This window comes from Larimichthys crocea, chromosome II (assembly GCF_000972845.2).
Source record: "Larimichthys crocea isolate SSNF chromosome II, L_crocea_2.0, whole genome shotgun sequence".
In the NCBI taxonomy this organism is placed as follows: Eukaryota; Metazoa; Chordata; class Actinopteri; family Sciaenidae; genus Larimichthys; species Larimichthys crocea.
This window is the reverse complement of record NC_040012.1, coordinates 12940654-12966383: the sequence shown is the minus strand read 5'-3', so window position 1 is coordinate 12966383 and position 25730 is coordinate 12940654. Positions and strand designations below refer to the sequence as shown.

The following is a 25730-nucleotide window of genomic DNA, read 5'->3' as shown; positions in this document are numbered from 1 at the left end:
ATAAAAATGTAATCTGAAAATGGAAATTACATCTTTATATTGCACTAAATCCCAGAGTACATGACATATATGTCAAAGATTGTGTATATTCTGCTTTTTCATATAAAATCATACAAAAGAAATAAAGTCTTTGATACTGCTGGAACAAGCTTTGGAAGCAGCAGTCCTTTTTCCTTCATTGTCCTTTCAGTCAGGAGCTCAGGTTTACTGTGGGTCAGCCCCCTCTCTCTCTACATCAGGGGGAAGGAACCACACTGATCTGAGATGGACTACCCCCAACCAAACCTTACCACATCGACCCATGCCACCATCCTGGGCCTCTAATGGAAGTCCCGGGCATCCAGACGCCTCCCCTGCTCTGACATGGACGTCAAGTAGTGCTCTACTCATCATTGGAAGCAGCGGGCCTCACAGCCCTCCTTTTCTCTCCCTGGGACTGGCTTTTTGGGAACATTGCAGGCAGATGTGTCCAGATGAGCACGTTCTAATTTGTGGGCCCAGGTTAATGCTCCGCTAGAGGCCTCGGAGGATCAATAGCTTTATTTCCCTAAAACGCCAGCGTGGTGAGAACCAGTTCACGGGGTGCTTTTAATACCGCCACAGTTCCAGTGATGACTGGGCTGTATTGATTGTGCCCATGTGGAACTACGTGCGCCTTCTGGGGAAGGATCTATTTGTGTCACCCTGGGCTGGGATGGGGGCTCCACTGGAGGAGTAGAGAGCTCAGCCAATGGAGGATGCCAAAAACATCAAAACAGCCATGTTTACAGATTACCCAAAGGGAAAGCAAATTACAGCAATTATGCAGGCTGTGGGAATACTGATATCAGCATACCTGCTATTTCACCCAGAGACTACTTTTATGAGGCTAGAACACATACAAAACAGCACACTCAATTTGATTTGATGGCTAAACCCTCAACAAACGATGGGATTTAAACAAAGCACTGCACATCAGATGCATGCAAAACAGTGTCTTTCTAGGGGATCACCCTGTTTGTGTATGTCAGGTCCAAAAAATCTTTTCAGTTGTTTTGAAACAAGATATAATAGCTTACACAAATGTCTGTGAGGCAAGTATGTATCTGGCAGGCATAGTGATGAACATGTAATATTGAACATTGTCTCTACCATAGGTTTTTTTTTTTTTTCCAAACAATGGCAATTAATCATTCTTTGTAAACACTGCAAATTGCTTTACAGAAAACTCATTTACCCTCGCAGCATTTATCTCATATATCAGCGCAGAGACAACATACAGAGGAGCCTTATCCAAATCACAGGCCTTTGTTTGCAGCTGTCGTGACATATTCATGACTTGGGCCATAATAGTCAGATTCCTGTTATATCCCCCAGGGAGAGCAGAGAGAATGGTGTCACATCCAATTACTGTGCCACACTGTAGAGGTAAATCAAAACTCATGCCATGAACTCCGGAATCTAAGGTGCCTACACACACACACACACCGAGCTCACACATGCTCACACATGCACTGCATGTGAGCAAAGCGAGACAACAGTTATATCAACATTGATAGAATATTGGAAAACACATTCTCTCGGTAACTTGAAGGTCATGTATGGATTACACAGGGAAATGGGATTGGCTGGAGGCTGTTGGCTGCCGTCTTCTCAAAACATAAATTGACATACATAAGATCTAGGAGCAAGTGAGGCAGACAGCGCTTGCTCAAGATTTTACAGTTATGGATTTGTTCGCCGGCGTGCAGAAATTGAAATTGCAGATGAGGATGATGATATGCCACTTATTGGTGGAGAAACAGTCGGGTCACCAAGTTCACCCACACCTTCTCCTCGGCACCAATAGGATGCGTTTCTGCGGAGTGAAATTAATGCCTTTGTCTTCTCCTCCACAGTAGTCTTTGGGAGGCCTGGTGGTTTGGTGGTTGGAGGGTATCTCAGCAGTGCATAGCCCAGTTTCACCCCGGAGCGGTGCAAAGCTCCTGCCCAATAAAACAGGCTGCATCCCCAGGGCCCCTCCCTCAAGCCTCCAGTCAGCGCTTGTTTTTGCACCATTTATTTAGTGTGACACATCTCCAATTAAACTGTGGAGGCTGCTGCATTCCCCCCATAACTACCTCTTATACCTCCCCATAGACTTTCTGTCACACTGAGAGTGTGGGTATGAGAGAGTGAAAGGGAGAGTTAGTGGGAGAGAGAGAGAGAGAGAGAGAGAGAGAGAGAGAGAGAGAGATCACATCTTGCCTGCCAGCTATGATCACAATGTCATTTTCCCCTCAGTGGTTAGGAGCCTCCTCTGAAAGGTGCCCTGAATTATAATTATCAAAATATTGAACAAGATAATCATCCTCTTAAATGATGCTGCCACTTCACTATTTGCCTTACCGCCATAGAACATGCATGGAGTACTGCTTTCCTGTAAGCTTAATAGCTCATTTATAACTACACAGCAAAGGACATGTTTTGTGCAAGACTGCACTTACTGAGTTATTTAAGTTATCACGTCATTAATAAACTACCACAGAAATTCATATTGGATCAGAATTACACTTCAGTTATGTGCCCATCAGTTTAAATTCATGAGCATTTAAAGGAGATCTTTCAAAGGAGGTAAGAGTCTCCTTCGCCACCTCTTCATCCTCCCCCAACGGCCCCAGACACAGTCACAGGAGGAGTGACTTTGTCCGACCCCAATACCGTCTGCGAGAGCGCAGCTGAGGGCAGCAGCTGCCAGGGAGGACTGGTGGGGGAGCGCCCAAAACGCTAGCTCTGCCAAGCGGAGGGGCCGGGGGGAGCCCCAGTGGCAGCTGGGAAGGGTGGGGCGGCCAGCTGTGGAGCAGCAGGATGGTGGGGTGACTAGGAGATGCCACTAAACCTGAGTGGGGGATACATAAGTGCACACACAAATTTTATATATAGGCACACTCAAAAAAAAGTTCACACTTGCTTCTTTTCTTTAAGCACTTCTGCTGCACTCACCCACATTCGCACGCACAACCACTCATCACCGGCACCAAGGCAACCCAGGCAGTCTGTGGCCCTCTTAACACCAACACCACTCTCCCATCACGTGCTTCGGCCACACATCTGGTGTACCATCTGTATCACTCCCCCCAATGTGACAGGTAGTCCCTCTCCCTCTCTGGAGGGAGCAGAAGGGGAAAGAGGGACACGGAAGGTAATTTTGGGTGTAAATGTGCTCTGGACCTCTCTGGATGCATCTGGACAAAGCAGACATGCTGCTGAGCGGTGCAGGGTCATTATCAGTTGGAAACTGATTACCAGATAGCAGATGAAGACAAAACAATTATATCATACTGTCACATTATGACAGCACCAATAGCGCACATCTTGTTTATGTTGTCGTCGGGATGAATGATTTTGCGATTTTGCATTAATTAACAAGCATTTCAATAAAAAGGTCAAACGCTACAAATAACACAAGTCAGAATATATTAAAGATTCTTCCAATTTATTGTAATGTACAGTTATACATTGCCATGACACAAATGTGACCACTTGGATGGGGTGCAGAATGCAATATTAAAACAGCCATATAAACAATATTAGTAGAGGAATGAATTCCTCTTCTTTATGCAGCTGTACATATGGGATCAATAAAGTATGCACCATAAAACAGATATCAAGCCAGTGATATAAAACTGCACAACCAGTCTTTACTGTGAAATTAAGGAATCCATTTTCAGAACATTATTTTCACATCTTATGTTACATATTTGACAGTAACTTTATTATTCACACACAACACTATTTGAATGACATCAACTTAGACGTTTATTCAAAGGGAAAAGGGGATTCCAGCATTGCCAAGACTAACAAAAACAAAGTACTTGTCAGAAATATGTATTATATACCAAGTTTGATCTTTCCCATTCACCAATTTGCAGTCAATGGACAAGACTGAGGTGCTTGAGTAATAAAAAATAAAATAAAAATAAAGGCTCCAGAGAGCATTAACTCACGATTTTGCAGAGGCATCTGCTACATTTCACCTCTTTGGGCACATGGGTCAAATAAAGGCCGGTGGCCATTATTTGGTCAAGTAATGTAAAAAAACGTTTTTATTTATTCATAATTCAAATTTGATATATATTTTACACTGACCTAAATACAGAGCTTATAACAGAATACAGATTGTTTCATGTGTTTTCAGACATTTAACATTTTTCTAATTCCAGCTATGCCGTTCGTATTTTTCATACACAGTCTATGTCACTGAAGTAGCAGACCCAATTGAATAGTTATACAAGTCAACACAACAAACATAATAAAATAAAAAAATGTGCTGGATGGGATCATCATTAAAGATCATAAAAAAACATTGACACATACACTTCATGAAATAAACAACACAACTTTAGTACTAGTTTCCAATGTCTTATACAAAGTTAGCTTGATCTAAAAAGCATAAAATATATTTTTACATCATCACATACATCAAGACATGTACCATGGCCTAGTGGGAAGTTCGTCTGGTGCATTATTTCAAGCCCCCACACATTTCCCTACTGCTGGCATTATTGCTTCTTATGAACAAGGAGCTGAGGGATAGAGAAACAATGCACCACAGTAGATTGAAACTGTACATTTAAAATCATCTCTGATATCCAAAATTTATTTTTTTTTTAGCCTGTTTCACAATCTGCAATGCTAAAAGGATAAGGCAGTTCCATTTTTAAGGCATTGCTGCTTTGAGACATACTGGATCAGAGGGTGAGTCATGGACTTTGACATTAACGAGTCAATGTACATGATAAACAGAATACATTTTATAGGCAAGGATGAGAGCCCAAAGAGAAGGGGAAACGTATCTTGTATTTTTGATTGTTGTACGTTCGTGTCTGAGAGAGATCTCAGTGAGCTACAACCATCATTTTAAGTCTGCTTAGCAGTTGACCAGAGGTCAAAGCTCAGACAGACATCAGAGCAGAGCTGTGTGGGTTGCTGTGACCATCTCTCATTGCTGGTAATTTCCATACTGGCCCTGTGGAAAGAAATGTGACAGACTCATGTTACTGACCTTCTCAAAAACACAGGGTAATAGCTTACATTCACAAATCTTTATAGGGTGCAAACAAACATCTTTGGTTTCAACCATGTCCTACTGCAAACCATGATTTACGGCTGCATTTGCCGGTATTGACCAGCAGGTGGCAGCATGGCCTCACAACTCGTGAGCTCTACATTCTACGTTGATACCTCAGGTTTCTGCAGCAGCATGGCTGAGGACGATATTCCTTATCAAACAGTGGACACTAGTTTCAAGTGAGACATATTCAGTGCAAGAACAGTAGTAGTTGATGCATTTCTAAACAGGGGTCGAAGTATGTGTTTGGTATTAATGAAAAATACAGTGGAAACAAATTTGGAAACAAACTATGATTTGACATTCTCATATACATAACATTGGAATTCAAATATTATCATAAAGCACAATAGTCATCCAAACCAGTGTTTGTAAATTGCAGAGATGAAGGACACAGCCAAAGCACTAAGCTTTTGGCTGTCTCACTGCAGACTAAGCATGCTGTGTTTCTGGACCTCATGACTTACAATTCGACCCCTGGTTAATAACAAAATAATACAAAAACAAAAAAAAAAAGAAAAGAAAAAGTTTAAGAAAGAAAAAGAGAAAGATGGGAGAAAGATAAAGACAAAAGAGAGAAGAAAACATAACAAATGCAAATTAAGGCTAGGTGGTCAAACGTCTAGATTGGACGTTGAGGTCTTCACAGCAACCATTACCTTTGCTTCTTACAGAGCTAGTCAGGGGTTCAAATCCCCGCGTCTTTATTTCCTCATGTGCCCCTGAATATTCAAAGATAAAGATATCAAAGTGTAGCTGTGGTCCCCACATAAGACCACAGGAAATACAGGGCAACAAATAGATCTCCCTTTAAACACTAGAGCAGTCTGCATCAAGTTTTAAGGAAGAATCCTCTTAAAGCCCTCATATTTCACTGAATTGGCATACCATGTTAGCCAGGATATATAACTGAAAGTAACAAGTGAAAGACAATAGTAACAAATACACTCCTCTGGATTTGATTTAACCCCAATATGATGCCAGCATGCATAACATACTACCTTTTAATGCTTATGTTTTAACTTCACTCACATTGGTCTCTGGTGTCACTACACAAAATACAACTAAGTCTGGCAATAAACATAATAAAGGACAAACTAAGACGAATCTATAAACAAGTCTCTGTGACTGTCTGGTGTTGTAGGTATACTCACCTGGTCATAGCCATAAGGGCGTTGCTGTTGGCCCTGTGGGGGTCCAGGTTGAGGAGGGCGATAGGCCCCATACTGCTGCCCCTGCCCCTGAGGATAGTTAGGATACTGTCCTGGGGCACTTTGGGAGGGACCTACAACAAAAGTTGAGAACTGGATTTAATATGATGATGTAAACTTCAAAACAAACAAAACAATATTTGAGCTAACATTCGAGCCCAACTTCATGACACAAAATTAAAAGAGTAGCCACACTGTGTGTGTGTGTGCGCGCAATTTTGGGTCTTATCACCTTAAACTCATGTTTAGACTCAAACAAATGAACCCAGTGTGAAAATGGCCCAAAGTTTTGCTCATTAACCATTTCCTACTTGTTACTCTGAGAACTCTTGGGAATCCCTGTTAGTTTACTATCACTAATGGGCTGCAATAAAACAAAACAACAAAAAAAAGCTGATAGATGACAAAGAGAGAGGATGGTGGATATGTCAGACCCATTTGTTTAGGCTGCCTCCACAGCGTCTGACTGTCAGTAATGAATGAGAATGAGTGAGTCAGGTTGGAGACCGGGCGGTGGTGGTTCCCTAATGCAAGCAGACATCAAGGATTCTGTTGGTCTTCATTAGAGCAGCAGTCTTCATTAAAAAAAAAAGGGGGTGTGAAAAAAAATAAAAAATAAAATCATCAGCCCCCGTACACTGTAGCTATCTATGCAGGTGCTGCGAAGGACCGAGCGAAGCTTGACTGGGGCTGAAGTCAAATGAGGCCCACGCAGCATCGTTAGGCGCTCATAATGCCTTATGCTGTTGAGCATAACCTTGTGGGGGCCTGTGAGAGAAAGCGTGTGTGTGTGTGTGTGTACCAGATGGATCTCACCTCACAGCCTCTGCCTCTCTGCTAACTCATTACTAACATGAGCTGCGGTTCAGACAGAGGGTGAGTGATGGAAAGTTGCACTGAAAAAAATCTTATTTGTACTTCAGCTTGATTTTCCTGTCACGTGTTCTGCGATGACTGCTGAATATCTTAAAATGTTTCTACAATTTAATTTATTTACTATTTTAACCAAACGTTACCTTACACACTTTACTCTTTACCGTCTGCAAAGTGTCACTTTACCCTTGCAATCAGTATTCCAATAGTGTAATGCATCATATTTATATAGCATGCTCATATCTATTTACACAGTAATACTTGAATATAGTTGTCACAACCTTGTACAGTGTATAGAAGAGTCAAACATATTTTCCAGAATATTTCAGTATATTTTGTATTATACGCATATTTATATTTTTTCTCATTCTATTATAGTATATTTTATATTTGTATTTTATAAACTTTACCTACAATTTTAATAGCATTGTATTTTACTTCTTTAGCTTATTTTTATCTGTTACACAGCTGAGCTGACCGGTTCCTCAATACACTTCATTGTATTGTTGACCCCGTCTTAACCTGCATATGATAAACAAACCTGAAACTTTGATTTGTAAAATGTACTGTATGTTTGCTAGTTTTAGGGTATTTTTAAATCAACACTTTACTTAAATGTTTATCCAAAATGCTTAAAGGAGTTCAAAATATTTGGCTGGCAGTCTACACACACTTTGCCCAGTGTCTGTACCCATCAGGCAAAGCTCCTCTCCCACTTCCTCAGAACAGTGTGTCATATCAAACTGAAGCATCAGGAGAAATGTTAATGTGGTCCCAGCCACTACTGATTAAATTTCTCTTCCACCGAGCTCCGTATCCCCCAACCATTCATTAAGGTGGTCCTTTAATTCGTGCTTTTGATGATGTCTTGACATGCATCTGGCACGGGTACATTTCCAAGGGGCAGTAACCACCAACTCACTCAGGACGAATTATTACCCAACAGTTAAAAAAAAAAGAAAAAAAAGAAGGCGGTATCCAAAGAAAGCTGACAGCGCCTCCTACAGGACAAAAACATGCCTCTACTCGAGAGAAGGCAACTCACCGTAACCCTGCTGCTGTGGTGGGTAGCCTTGTTGACCCGGGTACTGCTGTTGAGGAGGGTAGCCCTGCTGCTGTGGAGGGCCTTGCTGGTATGCTTCCTGCTGTTGGCCATACTGGGCATTACCTTCAGGGGGTAACAGCAGGCAATGTGAGCAAAATGCTGACATCTACAGTGCAACTGCAAAGCAGGCAGGTCGACGTTAAATAATATTGTTTTATATGCTACTACAGACGGTGCAGTTAAGATGCACCTGTAAATCACATCACATTAGCTGACATATACAGCCAAGCAAGATACTATTAGCAAAAGTCAAGTTTACTAGTCGACAGATAGCAACTAACAGAAAATGACACACACTGTAGCGGTTAAAACACTCAAGAGTAAAGAAAGGATCAAGTAGTGCATAAAGTCTAAGCAGGATAAGATAATGAGCATTCAGACATTACAGCTTCAGGTACTACTGTTTCTGAACACAAATGGGAGCTTAAAAAAAAAAAAAAGAAAAAAGAAAAAGAAAAGAAGTAAAACCTAAACAAATCCATGTCAGCGTTGTCATGAGCACTTATTAGAGGAAGGTATAAAGATCCCTTCCATGACAGCAGTGTTGTGAGGGTTGTGTTCTCATAAAAGGCCTACCAATGCCTAGATCAGGATCACTCTGACCTACATCAACTCAACACATGAAGCTAACTGCATCGAATTAATATCCTCAATATATTCAGCTAATAACCTGGCATTGGATACAGTTAACATAATCTGGGATAAGATGAAACTGTTTTGATGGCAGCTGCTCTTGAGTCAGTCATGTCTTTTTTTTTCTTCAAAATGGCTGGACTTTATTTGAAAAACAAAAAAAACAAAGGAAACACGTGTTTGAAAGGTCAAAGGGGAAATAGTGTAAGTAGAGAAAACAAAAAACAAACAAGTAAATGTTAATTGGACAAAGAAAGAGAAGGAGTTGTTGCTTATGGAACTGCTAATGTAATAAATATCACCCCTTTAACTCTCCAACGTGGGGGAAACCTGCAATATATCAAGTGTTATATTTAGTCGTTATAATAGTTGGTGGTTTAGAAGTAAAATCACAAAGGACTGTCTGTGCACAACACGTGTGTATTTACAAAGAATGGCAGTCCGCTTCATGTACAGTGGAAACAGAATCTGAATACTCTGGCTGCTACTCCAAATATGCAAACAAGTAGCCTGCAGTGTAGTTATAAATGTATCCCGTGGTGATTCTGTCATGAGCGTCTGACGGATTAACATTGATTTTAAAACAACTTTGACCATTATGACTCACACAAGACTCTGTCCCTGACTTTTCTGTCACACCAACTGGTGGAGGGGGGAGGGGGGGTGGCATTGCAAGACTATCTTATCCATGGACTGCTTTTAGGATAGTGTGCTCACTGGCACGTGGAGGTTTCCTCAAAATGAGTTGCCATATTTTTTCCTATTGGTTAGAGCCCAAAGTCACTTTGATTGCCCAGAAAATAATGAAGAAACTGAAATATTGGTCTTGTCACAGTCTCTTTCCATCATTTGTGTTTTAACACAACTCCTGGGTTGATTTTCTTGTCTCTCTCTCTTTTTTTTTTTGTTGCTTTTCTCCAAGTGACTGGAGGGTTCTCCTACCTTCTGAGGCTCCCTGTCCTGCGTGACTGTACTGGTCCCCATAGTAGTCTTCCTGCCCTGGGTACTGCTGAGGGGGTCCTACATACACATACACACAACATACACACAAGTAGATTCAAGGTGTTGTTGGATCGGTTGTGTGAGGGGAAGAGTAGAGAGGATGGATTCCTTGCCGCTAGTTCTTGTTAGAAAGCTTGCTTTTGGTCACTCGACTAATTTTATGATTGGCTTTTGGTTACACGTTTAGTCATCAAGATGTCTGTGATCTAGAGAAGTGGAAATAGAGGAAATTGAGAGGAATAAGAGTAAGAAATGCAGGAGGGTGGGTTAGGGAGAAGAAAGACCAACACTCACAACTTGCACACTTAACAGACACACTCTGAGGGGTATACCTTGCTGTGGGGGTCTGTAAGGCGGCATTGGCCTCTGCCCCATGACATGGTTTCCTTGGTTGACCTGACCCATCATGCCCATTGGGTTCTGCTGTCCTTGGTAGTGCTGTCCGGCACCACCAGGAGGCATGTTATACTGCTGGGAGGGAGGCTGCTGGTGCATCATGGGGCCTGTGGCAAACCAACAGAGTTAACCATCAGTCTGTGCTAGGGATAAAAACCCAAAGATGCATGCAGTGGAGTATATGGCAGATCAAATCAAGTATGAATAAGACAGGTGATGAGGTGACTGGAAAACAGCATGACCAAGTGGAAACCAACAAATGAGTTGTGTTACCTTGATTAGGCTGCATGTTCATGTTTGGCCGGGGCCCATAATTACCCATGGGCTGTCCCTGGGTCATGTTCATTTGGCTCTGAGCTGGGATGCCTTGGGAAGAAGGGACGGTGTGATTGTAACCACCCATCGAGCCATGGCTGCTGGGGGGCATATTCATAGAGCCACTGGGCATGTTTGGGGGCTGGTTGGGGCCTGGACCGGGACCTTGCATGGGCATGTGATTAGGCCCTGGAAAACAGAGTAGAGATACATGACTCTATGAAAAACCACATAAATATTTAGCGCACATACTTTTGTGTGTAATTCCCATCACCTTGTGATGTGTGCACAGTGCTATAGTCTGAGGCTGTGTTTCTATGAAACGGGAACAGCATGTGAAAAATAAAAATTACCTTGATGATGCATTGGAGGTTTGGTGTTCACCCAGACTCTAAGTAAGTGTAATTAATCACCCGCTCCTTTGTCTAAGTAGTTCATTTGTGTGTGCTTCTTCCATTCATTCATTCCTCTTTTAAACCTGATCTATCCACAAAAAGGCTACTGAATCTTTCACATTTAAAATCAAATCAGAGAACATCAAAGTTCTCAGCTGTTAAAATGAAGAATGGGAAGTTGCGAGGGAGCTAATAAAGTACTCTAAACTGGCCACAGTCTTAAAGATGGTGCCATCTCTCTCTCGTTACCTAAAATCAGTCTTTCAGATCTGAGCAGGGAGCATTGCAGCGAGGCCCAGCTTTACAAGTAATGCCAATACTTTCAGCCAAAATGTATATTCCCCATTGTGAGGTTTCACATAGAAATCCAAAAAACAAAGTGGCACAGCGTGGTACAGCCTACATGAACACTATCATGCCAGTGGAAAAGCAACCCTACGGTGGCAACATTTTCTGGCTTTCAATCTGGTACCCTCAACATTTACCCTTTACAATTTACAAATCATTGTGTGGTACAGCAATCAGCGCCTTAAAAAAAAAAAAACTATCTCAAGCTGTCATTATGTTGTTGTCTTTTTGGAAAAATAATGAAATACATTTGCAAAGAAAGAACAAACAAATCCCATGTTGAAATAAACCACAATAGAAGAGCATAATCATAATCAAACAGAGAACAAGTCCAAGACCACCAGAGCTGGTAAATGGGTGACATCATCCTTAAGCAGAGCGACCTCCCTCACAGTTCTGTGGTGTTGCTAGGCAACCCAAGTGAGACAGGGACTAAGGGAAAAGAAGGGGAAAGAAAAGAGAAAAAGACGAGGGAGCGAAGTGTGGGGGGGGGGGGGGTCACTTACCAGGCATCTGTCCATTCATCTGGTTCTGCATGTGTGGGGCTGGAGGGCCACCGCTGACCATACCCTCAGAGGGCATGTTGTGACCGTGAGGAGGCTGAGGGGGGGGTCCGCTTTGGTTCATCCCACCAGGGCCCATGGGCATGTTTTGAGTGGGTGGCTGCAGGCGCACAACATAGACACAAAAACACACATCAGCTGGCTCGAAACACATCTGAGCCTGAGCCACTCAAAAGAAAGAACTCAAGAAACAAGCAGATAAAAGCCAAGACTTCTAATAAAGTCCAACTATGATGTACTGTGGTAAATTAGGGACGACACCATTTCTAAGAGATACTGTATATTTAAAAAAATACTACTATAAATAGTCACTGAATGAACCGTCCTCTATAGTCATCCATGTCTAAAACGGTGTTGATGAGAATGTATCGAGAGCCGATAAGCTCAAAGATCTAACAAAATGGAAACATATGACTATTACCTAATCAATAGTAACTTCTGATCTGTACAATGAGGTAACAGCTCTAAAAACAATAGACCAAATAGGCACCTTTTACAAATCCTTAAAGAACAATACTCCAGTGCATTTTATATTGAACAGTCATAATGTTTGGGGACTCGCAAGAGACAAGAGGGGAAAAATGTGGCACACATATTGAAGAAACATTGAGGAGAGACTTTTAACCCCTTGTTTGGATGAAGCTCCAAAAAATAGTGGTGACACTACTGGGGTCAATTTCTCAGACTTTGGAAAGCTCCCTTGAGAACCACATATGAACACAGGCTGAGCAAACTGGTGATAATGTGGTGGAGTTTCCCTTTAATACAAATTAGAAAAACATGCGTAGTTAAATTGTAAATATGTTATATATATTTAAAATTGTTCATTTGAAATGGCGCTTGTTTGACAGTCCAGTAGTGTACCACGACAGTTTCTTAGTTACTATAATATTGCATTGATCTTTGTTAAGAACCCTTAATTTTTTTTTTTTACATTTTGTGAATACTGTTAGATGATTAATCTGAACAGGTATCCAAGTGACTTGTATACAGGAGGTCAACATTATCTTCAGATCACAGAGGTCATTCAGTCGTAACAAAAACAGCCAGGACAAATACTCACAGCAGGGAGGAGAGACTGCATGTTCTGATTGGAGTCTGCTATCGTCGCCAGGTACACTAGATTTCTGTGCAACATTTGTTGATACCTAAGCAGGTGGAGAGGCATCAGTACAGGTTTGAGTTCACGTCAACTTAAAATGACTGTAACATTTAAAAAAAAGCAAAAAAAAGGGGGAAAGATTTTCGTGACTTACTGTGAACATTCTGCTGTTTTCCCTTTACTCTGAAAGTCCATTATACACTGGATCAGCTGGTTGTTTTCGTCAAGTAACTGCAAAAGTAAAAAGACAGATTTATGCTACATACACAAAAAAACATTAAACGGTGATGCAGGGTGATTTCGTACGGTTCGTCGTTTGTTTGCTGATGGTTAATACGTCGTTATATATTTAAAAACAATGATGGGGGGGCTGTTTATTTTTTATTTTATTTTGTTAAATGTGTGTGTGTGTGTGCGTTTCTTGCTAACAAAAGACGCGTCTCGCTAGCTAGCTAGTCTTTAGCTAACAAAACGGCAGGCCTTCATTCATAAGAAACACAATTACACGCTAGTTTGATGAATCAACCTAAGACTCATCGTCTACACATGGCCGCCTGACTCCAGAGAGGTTCATATTCACCGCGCTCTGACCCTGCAAAATTGTTCCCGATGTATTCACGCTGAGACTCGGACTGTGGGCACTGCTAACGCTGGTTAGCTTCAACGGCTGAAGCCGTTAGCCTCCATTCTGACTGAGACGCGCTAAAAAAAAAAAGAAAAAGAAAGATGAATTACCTTTTGTATCCCGGCGGGTGTTATATCACCCTTCCCGCGCTGCCTGTGAGGTGCAAACGCCACCGACATGGTGATACCTCTATGAAATGAAAGTGAACTAGAGCATAAAAGTGAAAAGTAGCCAACACACTTAACAAATCAGGAGAACTCGGATCAAACAGTTCAGAATAGGATGCAGTTTCATAATGCAGTGGTCCGTTTTGGGGGTGGATACAGCGGCTTTGAAAACGTACTTGATGATTATTGTTTATTTATCTTTACACAGACACGTGTGGTGTTTGAATTTATTTTAAATTAAGTATTATATTTCATCATATTTAATTATATACTCTAAAAATACCTACATTTTGGCTTAATTTGATTACAATCACACCCATTTTTCACATAGTGGAACAGTCTAGATCTAGTCGAAAAGGCCACTGGAAATGGACCGCTCCACAAAAAGGGGAAACACAGTCAAGAGTTTTAATATGTCTTCTAAAATATAAATAATAATAATAATACAGGAACTTTAACCCAATAATACCTGATAACAATGTTTATTAGCCATTTGTTTTATTTGTTTACTTCACCGACATTGCACCCGCATTCTACATTACCCATCGATCACCAAATTAAATGTAATTTGGTATTTAAATATTGAACTTGAGACTCTTTTTTTGTATTGTGGCTATCAGATTTAAAATATGTGTTTGACAGAGTACTAACGCAAATCAAATACTGTGTATTAAACTAAATGTTTAATTACAACTTTCCTCTGGCGAACCCTACTTTTTTTTGGTATCGCCCGGTTCAGAGGTTATGCGCATGCGCTGTTTTCAACACACGGCGGCTTCACAGACTGAGCTCATACATGCTAACTAGCTGAATCATTTGCTTCAAGTCTCGTTTTGTTTCTTGTGATTGTACCTGTACTGCAGTGCAATGGCGGCACGATATGACAGAGCCATTACTGTCTTTTCTCCCGATGGTCATCTCTTTCAAGTAGAGTATGCGCAGGAAGCTGTGAAGAAAGGATCCACAGCGGTAAGTGACGCTAACGCTTGAGCTAACCTTAGCCAGCGAGCTAAGCTACCGGCTAGCAAACACTCTTTGACTCGTGAAAAAAAATAGTTTTAAAACATAACCTGTGCTGTGAAAGTTTTTCAGCACTTTGTTAGAAATCTATAACCTCCAGACGGAATACAAAACAAACAGTTGTTGAACATCTCAACACAGATCACCAGCGAGCATTTTGTCGCTGTGTCACTCTCACAGTAGTTTCAGTTTCATTGTAAGGATGCCAGCTAACGTCAGGTCATAGAAACACTATTTGAAGTGAAACACGTCCATCAAAGTTTTGCTTGAATTGCGCACATTGTCTATAAAGGGGTCGTAAATATGCAGGGTTACGTCTGCATAGATAGCTTTTTAAGCTCATTTGATGCCCAGTAAATCTCTGTAGTTACAGACAACTTAAGTGGCAACAACTGTAAGTTTGTAGCTTGTATGGCATTTTTTAGAAAGAGTTAAGTAGGTAACTAGACACATCTAACTTCAGGGTTGCACCCAACCAATCCTGCGTTATTTACCTTTTTTGAAATCCCTTTTAATTTAAGAGGAGTAAGCTGATTAATGCCAGACCAGTTTTGACCAACAAACGTATCTGGCCGTCACCTGTCTGTAATAAGAGTGTTAGATGTGCATCTAAACCATCAAAATTGCCCTTTTTTATTTAACTGTGGGCCTAAAGTGGCTTGATTGCACTTATCAAAATGTGATAAGTTTCACACACTTTTCTTAAGAGCATAGCAAGTGAACATTGTCATCCATACCTGATCAATTTGGTGTTGAAATTGCATTTCCATAAGATTCTCAGGGCCTTTCATAAGCTAAAAAGATTTCACAGTTGAGGCTGTTTTCGGGTTCCTGAAACCTGTGCCGAAAAAAGTTTCTTCTGAGTTATGTTGGAAATGTTCCAGAGAAACTCAGAACTCCCTCAGGTACCAAACATGAACTAAAACAAAAAAGAACCGTATTAAACTTTGCTCAGCAAAGCTATCTGCAAACCTCCTTACTGAGACAGGCTCAATACATGATATCAACAATTGTTGCCAGTGCAATTAATAGTTTATTTATTTTTTATTTTTTCTGTACAGGTGGGAATCAGAGGGAAAGACATCGTTGTCCTTGGTGTTGAGAAGAAATCGGTTGCAAAGTTGCAGGAAGAAAGGACCGTACGTAAGATATGTGCCCTGGACGAGCATGTCTGCATGGCGTTCGCAGGTACCTCAAGCAACAACCAACCTTTTCACAAACTGAATAAAATGTTTATTATGTAACAACACAGAATAGTGGGCTAAGATTAGTTGTCACAAACTCTACATTATTGATATCTATACCATATACTAGACGTTTGGCCCATACGTTTTGTGTTATATCTGTATGTTGCATAGCCACTTAATGTCTCTAAATGTGTTTAAGGTCTGACAGCAGATGCCCGTATCGTGATAAATAGAGCTCGGGTTGAGTGCCAGAGCCACAGGCTAACTGTTGAGGACCCAGTCACTGTGGAATACATCACACGCTACATAGCTACACTGAAACAGGTACTTCACTTTCTTACCATTCGTTTATTGATGACTGTTGGAATTAGTTCTCTAATACAAAAAAAATCAAACGATACGCTGTTTTATTGCTAAGAATGACCTGTCACATTAAGTCTTTATATGAATCATTTGTAGCGATACACTCAAAGCAACGGGCGCAGGCCATTTGGCATCTCTGCGTTAATTGTTGGCTTTGACTACGATGGGACTCCCAGGCTGTATCAGACAGACCCATCAGGAACCTACCATGCCTGGAAGGTCAGTGACTTTGCTCTTTGTTTTCTTGTTACGCTTGTACAACAAGTACTCTGTCAGTGTGAAACTGATGAATAATTTCGTTTTGTGTTTTCATGGGGGGAAAAAATCAGGCAAACGCAATCGGCCGCAGCGCAAAAACTGTACGAGAGTTCCTGGAGAAGAATTACACAGATGAAGCCATTGCTGGAGACAATGAGGCAATCAAGTTGGCTATCAAAGCCTTGCTCGAGGTAAGGTCAACTTGAACCAAATATTACAACTTACACACCGTCATTTGCTACATATATAGAAAATGAATGACTAAACTGCTTCACAGTTTACTACCACTACTACACACATTTCCTTTTTAAAGGCCCTTTTACCTGGAGTGTGAAGAATTGGCTATGTCAGAAGTATTTATTTAATTGATACAGCCCTGATTTTATCAAAGAGCTGGAAATGTAAACCATGAAGTGATCAGACATAATTCAGTGTTCAGTTCATCCAGCAAACCATGAAGTGATCAGACATAATTCAGTGTTCAGTTCATCCAGCCCTAGTGTAGGCAAAACAGGACACTTCAGCAGACTGAAATTTTCGCACATTATGTTCAGACATTTTTTATTTATTTTTTTTTTTTTTAAATGGTTCTTAAACGAATTATTAATAATTATCAAATTATTGCTGAGGACTACTTTGCTGTATTTAATTGCATTTAAATTCCCCACTTTGTCTTGGCTTTTCAAGACTCCACAGTAGTTCGTATAAACTGATTTGATAGGATTTGTCACGTAAAGCGTGTGTTTCATTACAGGTTGTCCAGTCAGGAGGGAAAAACATTGAACTTGCTGTTATCAGACGGAATCAGCCACTGAAGGTGATTTGCTGCAGATCATGTTTGGCTTTTGTGTTTTGTTTTTTTTTGTTTGTTTTTTGTTTTTAAAGCTAATAATTTTTTCTCTTGATTGTTAACAGATTTTGGAATCCAAGGAAATTGAGACCCTAGTGGCTGAGATTGAGAAAGAAAAAGAGGAAGAGGCAGAGAAGAAGAAGCAGAAAAAGTCCACTTGAAGCAGTTAACCAAGAGGTTTTTCTTTATTGCACTTGGACGACGATAGCATATTTAGGTTGAAGATATTGGACCGTGTCAGAAGGCTTACTCCTCGATTTATGTAATTGCAAAGAGCTAAATCATAACTCCAGATCTGTCGATGTATGCATGCATGTTTTGAACACATTTTACATCATTGTTACTACTGTCTAATTCCTCTACTTTCAGCTCTTGAGTTAACTGATGTTTAAAAGCACGTACATGGATCTCAAGTTATGATTTAGATCTTTTAAAATATGCTTACATTTTTATATCATTCACCAAACAGCCCTGATGGTGATGAATCTCACATGTTGAAATAAACTGTTGGCAACATTCAGAAACTCAATGCTCAATAAAAGCTGACTTGTTTGTAACATGTTTTTATGTTCTTTTATAAAACTAGTTTTAACAGTCTGTAATATAATATTGCTCTCCTAGATGTGCCCACGTGTCTACATAGAAGTACAATTGATATTTTCTTTACTATTGCAGCGCAGACCGGTTTCTTTAAGATGGAAGTTGGAACTTAAAACAGCAGAGGAATCGGTTTCTAACTGTTTTTTCCCCCCTCCCCTCTTTATTGATTATCCTACTGCAAAGCAAGTACTGCGATAAAGATAACTACAGTTTAAAACACCACTAGCGGCAGTATAGTGTGGAGCTATAAAGTGCAATGGTTTTCATTTATCAGCATTCTCTTGCACAGACCTGAAATTGGGGCTGTTGGGAGGGGGTAAGGTATCTCAGATTGCGTTATAAAGTGCTCACCTCTCCCTCAGTCATTTAAAACAAATTAGTGATGAGCGAATGAAGTGTCTAATGGTGGCCCAGCGAGACCCCCCTTTTCTTTTTTTTTTGCCTCACCCTAAATTCGCTTATCAAGCAACCACTGCTCTGAATTCTCAACGACACAATTATGGCCGGCGGTGTGGTAGGGCTGCTTAATGGGATCCTGGCCTCAGACCCCAGTGGGAACTTTCAGTGACTTTAATCTGGAGCCCTTTGAAAAGTTGTGCCGTGCTGTGCTGAAGAGCCCCAGGGGTTCCCTCTGACTCTCACCAAAGACATAATGGTGAATGGTAAAGTCCTTCATTTAGAGTCATCTCCCCAAGCCAGGATTTCCTGAGTGGGTGCCCTGGCTGCCTTGACTAGAGCAATTGCACTTTGCCTGCAATTTGTCTTGTTTGTGAGTCTTATATGTCGGTGTTTGGGCTGATGTCAGAGGATCAATTAAGCCTCTGATATTACTTTCCATACATAACGTCATTAAATCCTAGGAGGGCAATAAAAATAGAGTTTGTATGACTCACTCTGAGGTATTTCATCCATACACTAATTGCCACATGCTAATGTATTTCAAGTCCGTTTGAGGAGATTACTGCGCTGTCACAGCTGCTGTTTTGTTGATGTTCAGTTCAGCAAACACAGAGGTGGATGACAAAACAGGAAGCTATAGGTAAACTTTTAATAAAGTTTATTCTGGGTAATCCTCTAGCAACAGAGGTTATCTGATCCATCTTGTCAATAGAGCTAGAGCAGCTTATTCGGCGCTGCTGCTAAGACTCCCAAGTCTTTTGAACTGCTTGTGGGAAGAGTTTTTCTTTCTTCTTATTTTTTTATTTTTGCCAGCATTGTTGTTGCCCATAATCAGCGCTACTGTGCCCCAGGACAAAGTCCATCTCTCTCATCGCTGGCTGCTGCTCATCATTAATGCAGAAAATAATGGCTTCACCAGAGGTCATCGACGGAGGAACGAGGCCCGGGGACATGTACTCTCCAAGCAAGAATGCTCACTGCTGCAGGCTGTCGACTGAGTGCATTGTTTGTATGCACACACATACACGCACAGAGCTTGCAGGCCAATTGTGCATACAAACAGCAAACACCGTATTAATGTGAACACACAACAGATTTTTTCAAAAACAGTGCCCACATCTCTTTTTCTCTTGATCTGTCATGCACATACAGTACACTTTAGGCGTAGTGTGTTCTCATGTTGTAGTTAATAGAGAACAAACAGTCAGGGGGAAAAAAAAAACATTGCATGTGTTCACATCTGTTTTTAGTATTTGCTTGGTAACACCAATAGTCTGACCCTCTTTTAACAATATCCATTACTCCTCTCCCTAACTGAAGTCACAGGCAGATTTCACTTTGAGGATCTACATTTTTGTCATTCTAATGTGCCACCCTGTGGCCATATTTCAAAGTATGCCCCTCCTGGGATGTTTAAAATTTGTCAGTGCAGAATGTCCTTAGGTCCAAATAAAGCAACTGCTTCAAGGGTAAAAGCACACAGACATTTGCATCCCTTGGGAACTAAGGTTACATTAGTCTTCTGTTAAGACTGTCTCTCTGCTGCTGCTGAATGACTCAAGGTGTTATCACCTTCTACCAGTAGAGCGCAGTGTTGCATAAAAGCAACAATTCCCATCATATCACTTACGCTTTCATCTCACTCTGTGTCCTACAGATTGACAGTACGACTCCTCTAGCAAACAGTGAGCAGAATCTACGGGCACACTGACATGTTTTTGTCTCCGCGCTTTTAACACGCAGCCACAAAGGCTCTCTGAACAATTGAATCCATCGAGGGAGAGTTGTTTTGCTTAAAATTGTCAGATGAAAAAGCAACATAGCTTATGTCCTGGAGCGATGGCCAAGCTGTCAAAGTGTGTTGGGTCATAAAAGGCTACGCTCTCAACACTGTCCCTTTTCTGCTTGTCACAATGTCGACAGTTACACACACACATACACTGTTTGTGTATAGCGGATTGGCTCGCCTCCACTTTTACCCCTCAGGCCTCTGCAGCAGTATGAAGTAAAAGTTGGGCATATTGGTGTGCTTTCTTACATATCCATAAGCGATCAAAATATGTTCTCTTTTAATGTTCTCTTTTAACTTCTAGCTTCAGGGATACATTTTTGAATATCATTCTATTATCTCATATCACACATCTCATCTTCTCTGTCCTTAAATCTCTTTCCTCTCTCTCTCTCTCTCTCTCTCTCTCTCTCTCTCTCTCCTTCTCCCTTCCTCACACACATGCACAACACACATCTTGATTTTCAACTGTATTTTTGTTTCTTTTTGAACACGCCCTCCACTCTTATCATCACACAGAGCAACATATACAGTTGAGTAACAGATACCACCGACAGCTTGTTTTTTGCCCCGTTAGGGAAAGGTGGTGGAATACTAACAGTTTGTGTGAAGAGACTAAAGGCATGGTTTTAAGTTACCCCTCAAGAGTCACCTGTCAGGGGTTTTGTCTCACAGAAGAATACAAGTGCATCCTCCTCTAATTGAAAGTAGACACCACTGGGCCTGAAAGAGAGGAAGAGAAACTGAGAGAACAGGAGAGACGAGAAAAGGAGGCAACAAAATGAGAGGTAGAGGCAAAAAGGAGCAGACAGAGCTAAAATAAACAATTCCCAGGATGCTGCAGGCCAAAAGCAAATGGCCCCGGGGCTCCGTGGCCTCTCAGGGCCGTGGCAGAAGCCAGTCACACACATCACATAGCATTACTCGGGATGGGGTTACAGGAAAATGTCAGCCGACGCATAAGGAGGAACCATCAGCCCATAGGATAATTCGATTGCCTCAGGGAGGTGCAATCTTGCATTCCCACGATTCCTCTCTTTCCACCCACACCCTGTTTTCATTGTATTTTTGAATCCATTTTCCTTTCTCAGTTATTTCATGTTTTCAATTCTCTTGTTTGCTCTGGTAGCCACGTATATTTACGAATGCACTGTTATTGTAAACAAAGGCTACTGGGTTCTTGCAATGGGTTAGCCGCAGTACATTTTCTTTAGAGCCTCCTCTTCTATGCCCATGGGAATTTTTATGGGCCATTGGTTTGTAGCGTGGCCTCTGATATCTTGATTTACAACCTGATCAAAAAAAAAAATCCCTCCCAACTAGTCCCCTCGCACACTCACAGTGTTTTGGGTTACATGTTGTATCATTGTCATGGAACAAATCAAGTCCCATGTGGCAGATGTGGTCAAGACGCAGTAATTTAGTAATCTGAAATGAGTCACAGCATGTCGTATATCTAAAACAGATGCTCATGATTTGAAAAGTGCTGTTTTACATTACCTCTATTATACAAATGTTGTTTTACCTTGTTACTGCATGCTACCGAGAGCACACAATTGTTGTGTGTGCGGATATGCAGCTGCAAATATGCGCGTGCGTTAGATAAAGACAGAGAGGAAGATGGAGAGAGCAAAAAGAAAAAAAAAAAGAGACAGCGAGAGGGTTCAGCGCAGATATGTGAGTGCGTCTGACAGAGAGGACAGCCCTGAAGGCAGGTCCCAGCCCTTCAGCACCGAAAATGACACATGACTGCTTTGACTTTTGTCATCCCCTGTCTCCCTCCGCCCCCAAACCCAAGCCTCCAACAAACACAGAGGCTAGCATGGATACACACACTCACACACACTCAAAGACACACAGTCACACACTGTATACTGCTTAGATTACATTATCTTTATCCCCAGGACATGAGCCCTCCTTGTTGGATGACATTTGGGCTTGTGCAGCACTAAGGTTACCTTTCTTTGCCCCTGAGTTAAAGATGCCTGTCTGCAGCATGCATTTGAAATGAAGGGCAGGGGGAAAAAAAAAAAATCAGATGAGAAAGATTTCCAAAAGCACTTTGATCAGAGGCATCAACAGTCACGCACAAACTTGTTAAGCAGTATGTAAATTTGGGCTGATACTGAATAAAGTTGCCAGAATGGCATGAATCCATTGTGCTGCGATGATCAAAATAAAAGAGGGCTTCATACGCTGGAGGGCAAGAAAGTCACAGACATGAAGGTTTTTTTTTTTTTTTTTCCTTCCTCTTTTTTTCTACAAAGGGGCTGATGGGATGCAGAGAGGAGAGAAGGAGGGGAGGGAAATGAAAGATAGGGGGAAAGCCTGGAAGGATCTCAATCTAAATTAGCCGAGTAGAAGGAAGACTGTGCTGAGTGAGACATATAATTAAAACCAAAGTGATGAAAACATCAGTGCTCATTCAGTCACTCGCCAGATGAATTTCTGAAATTGCTACCACGATGATCTGAAGATGTTTCAAAGGTAAATCCAGCCTATTGTTAAAAACACCGATCTCCCATTTACTCTTCACAGAGCTTTCTCTCATCATCTCTCTCTCTCACACACACTCTCTCTTTCTTTATCTCTCCCTCATTCGCTCTTTTTTCTTCTCTCTGACACCCTGAGATGAATAGATGCTGTCACCGAGACTCTTGTAGCCTGTCAGCTTTTAAACAAACGGTTAGCAAAAGGATCACTTCCACAGGTAACCTCCCAGTCTGAGGTGAGGTTATTAGCCATAGCTTGTTGTGTCCTGTCCGCGTGGGAAACGGGATCCACCCCGTGACTAAAGAGTATGACCTCACACATGCACACACCTTTTCCTATACACTCAAAGTGCCGCTTTGAATCACTGACTCCATGAGATTGCTTCAGTAGCAGTGACAGCACTGTCCTGTATTTTGTCCTCAGTGCTAAAATTTTTATTTATTCTGGCAGCCCGTGTCTGTAACCAAATGTCTCTGGCAGTTAAAGAGGAAGCATTCTAACTGAGGCCCCTTTCCCTCCCATCAGTAGATTGTACCTCCAGTAAATCTGTCCTCCCGACAACAAATGTCCCTGCACCTAAAAGGCCCCTCAAAAAAAAACAAGCCTGACTTTTGTGAGAGGGAGAAAAAAAAAGAGAAAGAAATATATAAAAATCAGGCCCCTCAGGTGTGTTCCCTCTCACTCTTCCTCTCTGCACCTGCACTGAGTCTCTCAAGTCCTCCATGTGTCTCTCCACACAATGGAGACAGTGCATAGCCTCTGGCGCCTCTCTCCAGCTGAGAGCCACCTCTCTCCAGAGGACAGGAGAGGAAAACTGCCAGCACTAACAACTGATCCTAGCAGATAAAGGTGCAGATAGGCGAGGAGAGAGTGCCTTGGACAATACTTGCCTCACACTGGTCTTCGGTGCTGCTTCCTCTGGCTCTGAGACGATACAACAATGACAGCTGTTATGTGCAGAATGCTGCTGATGAGGAGAAGGTTGAACATGCTGTAAAAATCTAATACAACTTGTCAACTGTATGCTTAACATAGAGATGTTTTACACTGAAAAGTTTTTCGGAAGAACCCCTCGTATTGATCCAATTTGTGACCTGAACTGTAACCGTCACTATCAATCCTGTCAGCTCAACCACAAACACTGGACTGTTCAGGCCTTTTTTTTTAATGTACTGTAATGTAGTAATGCCAGACCGGATGACCCAGCACCAGATCAGTGTACCACTCACACTCCTTCGGGCAGCTGACTCGAACAGCAGTTAGGCGAGACGACGATCGCAGGTCGCCCAGGCCACAGCTGGGAAGCCCCAGGCCCAAGTGTTGACCTGATGTGATTAAGTGTACATCCAGCTGCATGGAGGAAGAATATATGGAAATAGTGTTACACCTGGAGAATGATTAATTTTGATAATGTAAACTATATTTCTTGTCAGAATCCACAAAGAAACTTTGTTTTTATTTCTGTTTTATAAGATCTGGCTCGGATGGATTTGCATTCCATCTTCTCTGCTAATTTCTTGTACTGATCCAGTGCCGTGTGTGTGGTCTATAAGAGCCAAGCTCCCGGTATTTGTCCTGAGAAAGACCTTGATAGGAATGGGGTCTGAGTGAGAGTGCTTATTTTATTCTCTTCCATGCTGCTGCAGGCTATGGCTGTATTAATGCAATGGCAGGGATCTTTGAAGTTGTGACTTTATGAGACAAAAGCTAATTTCCTTTCCTTTGTTCATTATCGAGAGAGACTTCCAGCCGGGCGGAAAGCATGCTGTGCTAATTATTCTATTCATGAGTCGTCTCTAAAGTATGTAATGGATTTCACTGGGCTTTTTACAGGTAAGCAGGGTGATATGGCGTACACACTTCTGTCAACACACTGGTTCACAGCAATTATACGTTTTATTTATTTAATCCTCACGGGATAAGGATGAACAAATTGTGATATCTTCAAATACTGTGAGCAGAATCAAATAACTTAAGAACAGAACAGTAACTTAAGGTTTCCAGATAGTTGGTTACAAAGTTGACTTAAAATCAGGACCGATACATTGCCACACACTCACTTATATCTGAATAAATATATCCTCTGCAGAGCTACAAACTCATTAAGACTTGAACCCAATTTCACAAACGAGTTTCAGAGAGTTTGTAGGGCCAAGTTAGGCATGTGACATAATGGGATTTCCATTTTTCCATGAAACACAACTTGGCAGAGCATGAAGGGAAATGCAACATTTCACATTCCATCTTCGCAGCGTACCAGGATGCCACCCACAACACCTGAGCACTCCCAATCAGAGAGATGTGTGTGTCCCCGCTGTAGATGTACGCTGTGTATCCTGCCACTCAGAGTCACATTGGACAAAAACAAAAAAAAAAGGGGGGGGGTAGTGGGGACACAAGTAAAGCCATATACCTGCTCCACTGCTGTCTGACACCCCTCCTCCTCCTCCTCCTCCGCCCCTCCTCCTCCTCCTCCTCTTCCTCCTCTTCCTCCTCCACCTCCTCCTCCTCTCTCCCCCCGCTTTGTTTGTGCTCATTTCATTCCGTGTGCAGCCTCCTGGCAGGCAGGTCAAGGTTTACCCTCGCACCACACACCATTTCCCTCGTACGCCGCCTGGGGGAGGAACACTAGAGGCCTGAGGCAAGGGCAAGCCCAAACAGCTCACACAACATTGCCGCCATCACCACCTCTAACCATACTGATAGGAGGACAGAAATACTGAGCTCAGAATCACAGTTGGATCTTTGTCTGTCTTTTTCCCCTTTTCTTTCACCAATTATACCTCTACCTTGTTTTTTTCCCCCCTTCTTTCTTTCCTGCCCTTTATCTTATTGTACATTATTGATTTCTGTCAGTAGTAAGGTATATGTCTATTAACCGACAGATTTAATAGAGCGACAATAGAAAGCTACTCATTTGTTCCCCCCGTAGTGTAAGTGTTCATTT

General features: G+C 41.7%; 2 protein-coding genes across 6 annotated transcripts; one reads left to right on the top strand and one right to left on the bottom strand.

Annotated features, from left to right (window-relative positions):
• Positions 1-3437: 3437 nt before the first annotated feature.
• Positions 3438-13964, bottom strand: ss18 (SS18 subunit of BAF chromatin remodeling complex). Of its 5 annotated transcripts, XM_010730005.3 has the most exons (11): positions 13768-13836; positions 13187-13263; positions 12994-13078; positions 11874-12030; positions 10583-10813; positions 10246-10416; positions 9854-9931; positions 8219-8341; positions 6244-6374; positions 5749-5811; positions 4854-4987 (listed from the first exon to the last, which is right to left on the bottom strand). In XM_010730005.3, the coding sequence occupies exons 1-10, from the start codon at positions 13834-13836 to the stop codon at positions 5794-5796; spliced, it is 1140 nt and encodes a 379-aa protein (XP_010728307.1). In that variant the 3' UTR covers positions 4854-4987; positions 5749-5793. The 5 variants fall into 5 exon arrangements, with proteins under 5 accessions (XP_010728309.1, XP_010728306.1, XP_019117803.1 ...); XM_010730007.3 differs by lacking the exon at positions 5749-5811 and having other exon boundaries at positions 3438-4987; positions 10628-10813; positions 13768-13964; XM_010730004.3 differs by lacking the exon at positions 5749-5811 and having other exon boundaries at positions 3438-4987.
• Positions 13965-14573: 609 nt separating this feature from the next.
• psma8 (proteasome 20S subunit alpha 8) lies at positions 14574-18059 on the top strand. The gene is made up of 7 exons (XM_010730009.3): positions 14574-14793; positions 15906-16032; positions 16231-16355; positions 16491-16613; positions 16724-16843; positions 17407-17469; positions 17568-18059. Exons 1-7 carry the CDS (start codon positions 14692-14694, stop codon positions 17661-17663), a joined length of 756 nt encoding a protein of 251 aa, XP_010728311.1. The 5' UTR covers positions 14574-14691; the 3' UTR covers positions 17664-18059.
• The last annotated feature ends 7671 nt before the right edge of the window (positions 18060-25730 follow it).

Bases quoted from the DNA above. Each gene is read 5' to 3' on its own strand.
- ss18 (XM_010730004.3), bottom strand. From the start codon at position 13,836: ATGTCGGTGGCGTTTGCACCTCACAGGCAGCGCGGGAAGGGTGATATA. The intron at 13,264-13,767 runs GTAATTCATCTT...TTACTTTTGCAG, and splicing joins CACCCGCCGGGATACAAAAG to TTACTTGACGAAAACAACCA. The intron at 10,417-10,582 runs GTAACACAACTC...GGTTTGCCACAG, and splicing joins GAACATGCAGCCTAATCAAG to GCCCCATGATGCACCAGCAG.
- psma8 (XM_010730009.3), top strand. From the start codon at position 14,692: ATGGCGGCACGATATGACAGAGCCATTACTGTCTTTTCTCCCGATGGT. The intron at 16,033-16,230 runs GTACCTCAAGCA...AATGTGTTTAAG, and splicing joins TGTCTGCATGGCGTTCGCAG to GTCTGACAGCAGATGCCCGT. The intron at 17,470-17,567 runs GTGATTTGCTGC...GATTGTTAACAG, and splicing joins GACGGAATCAGCCACTGAAG to ATTTTGGAATCCAAGGAAAT.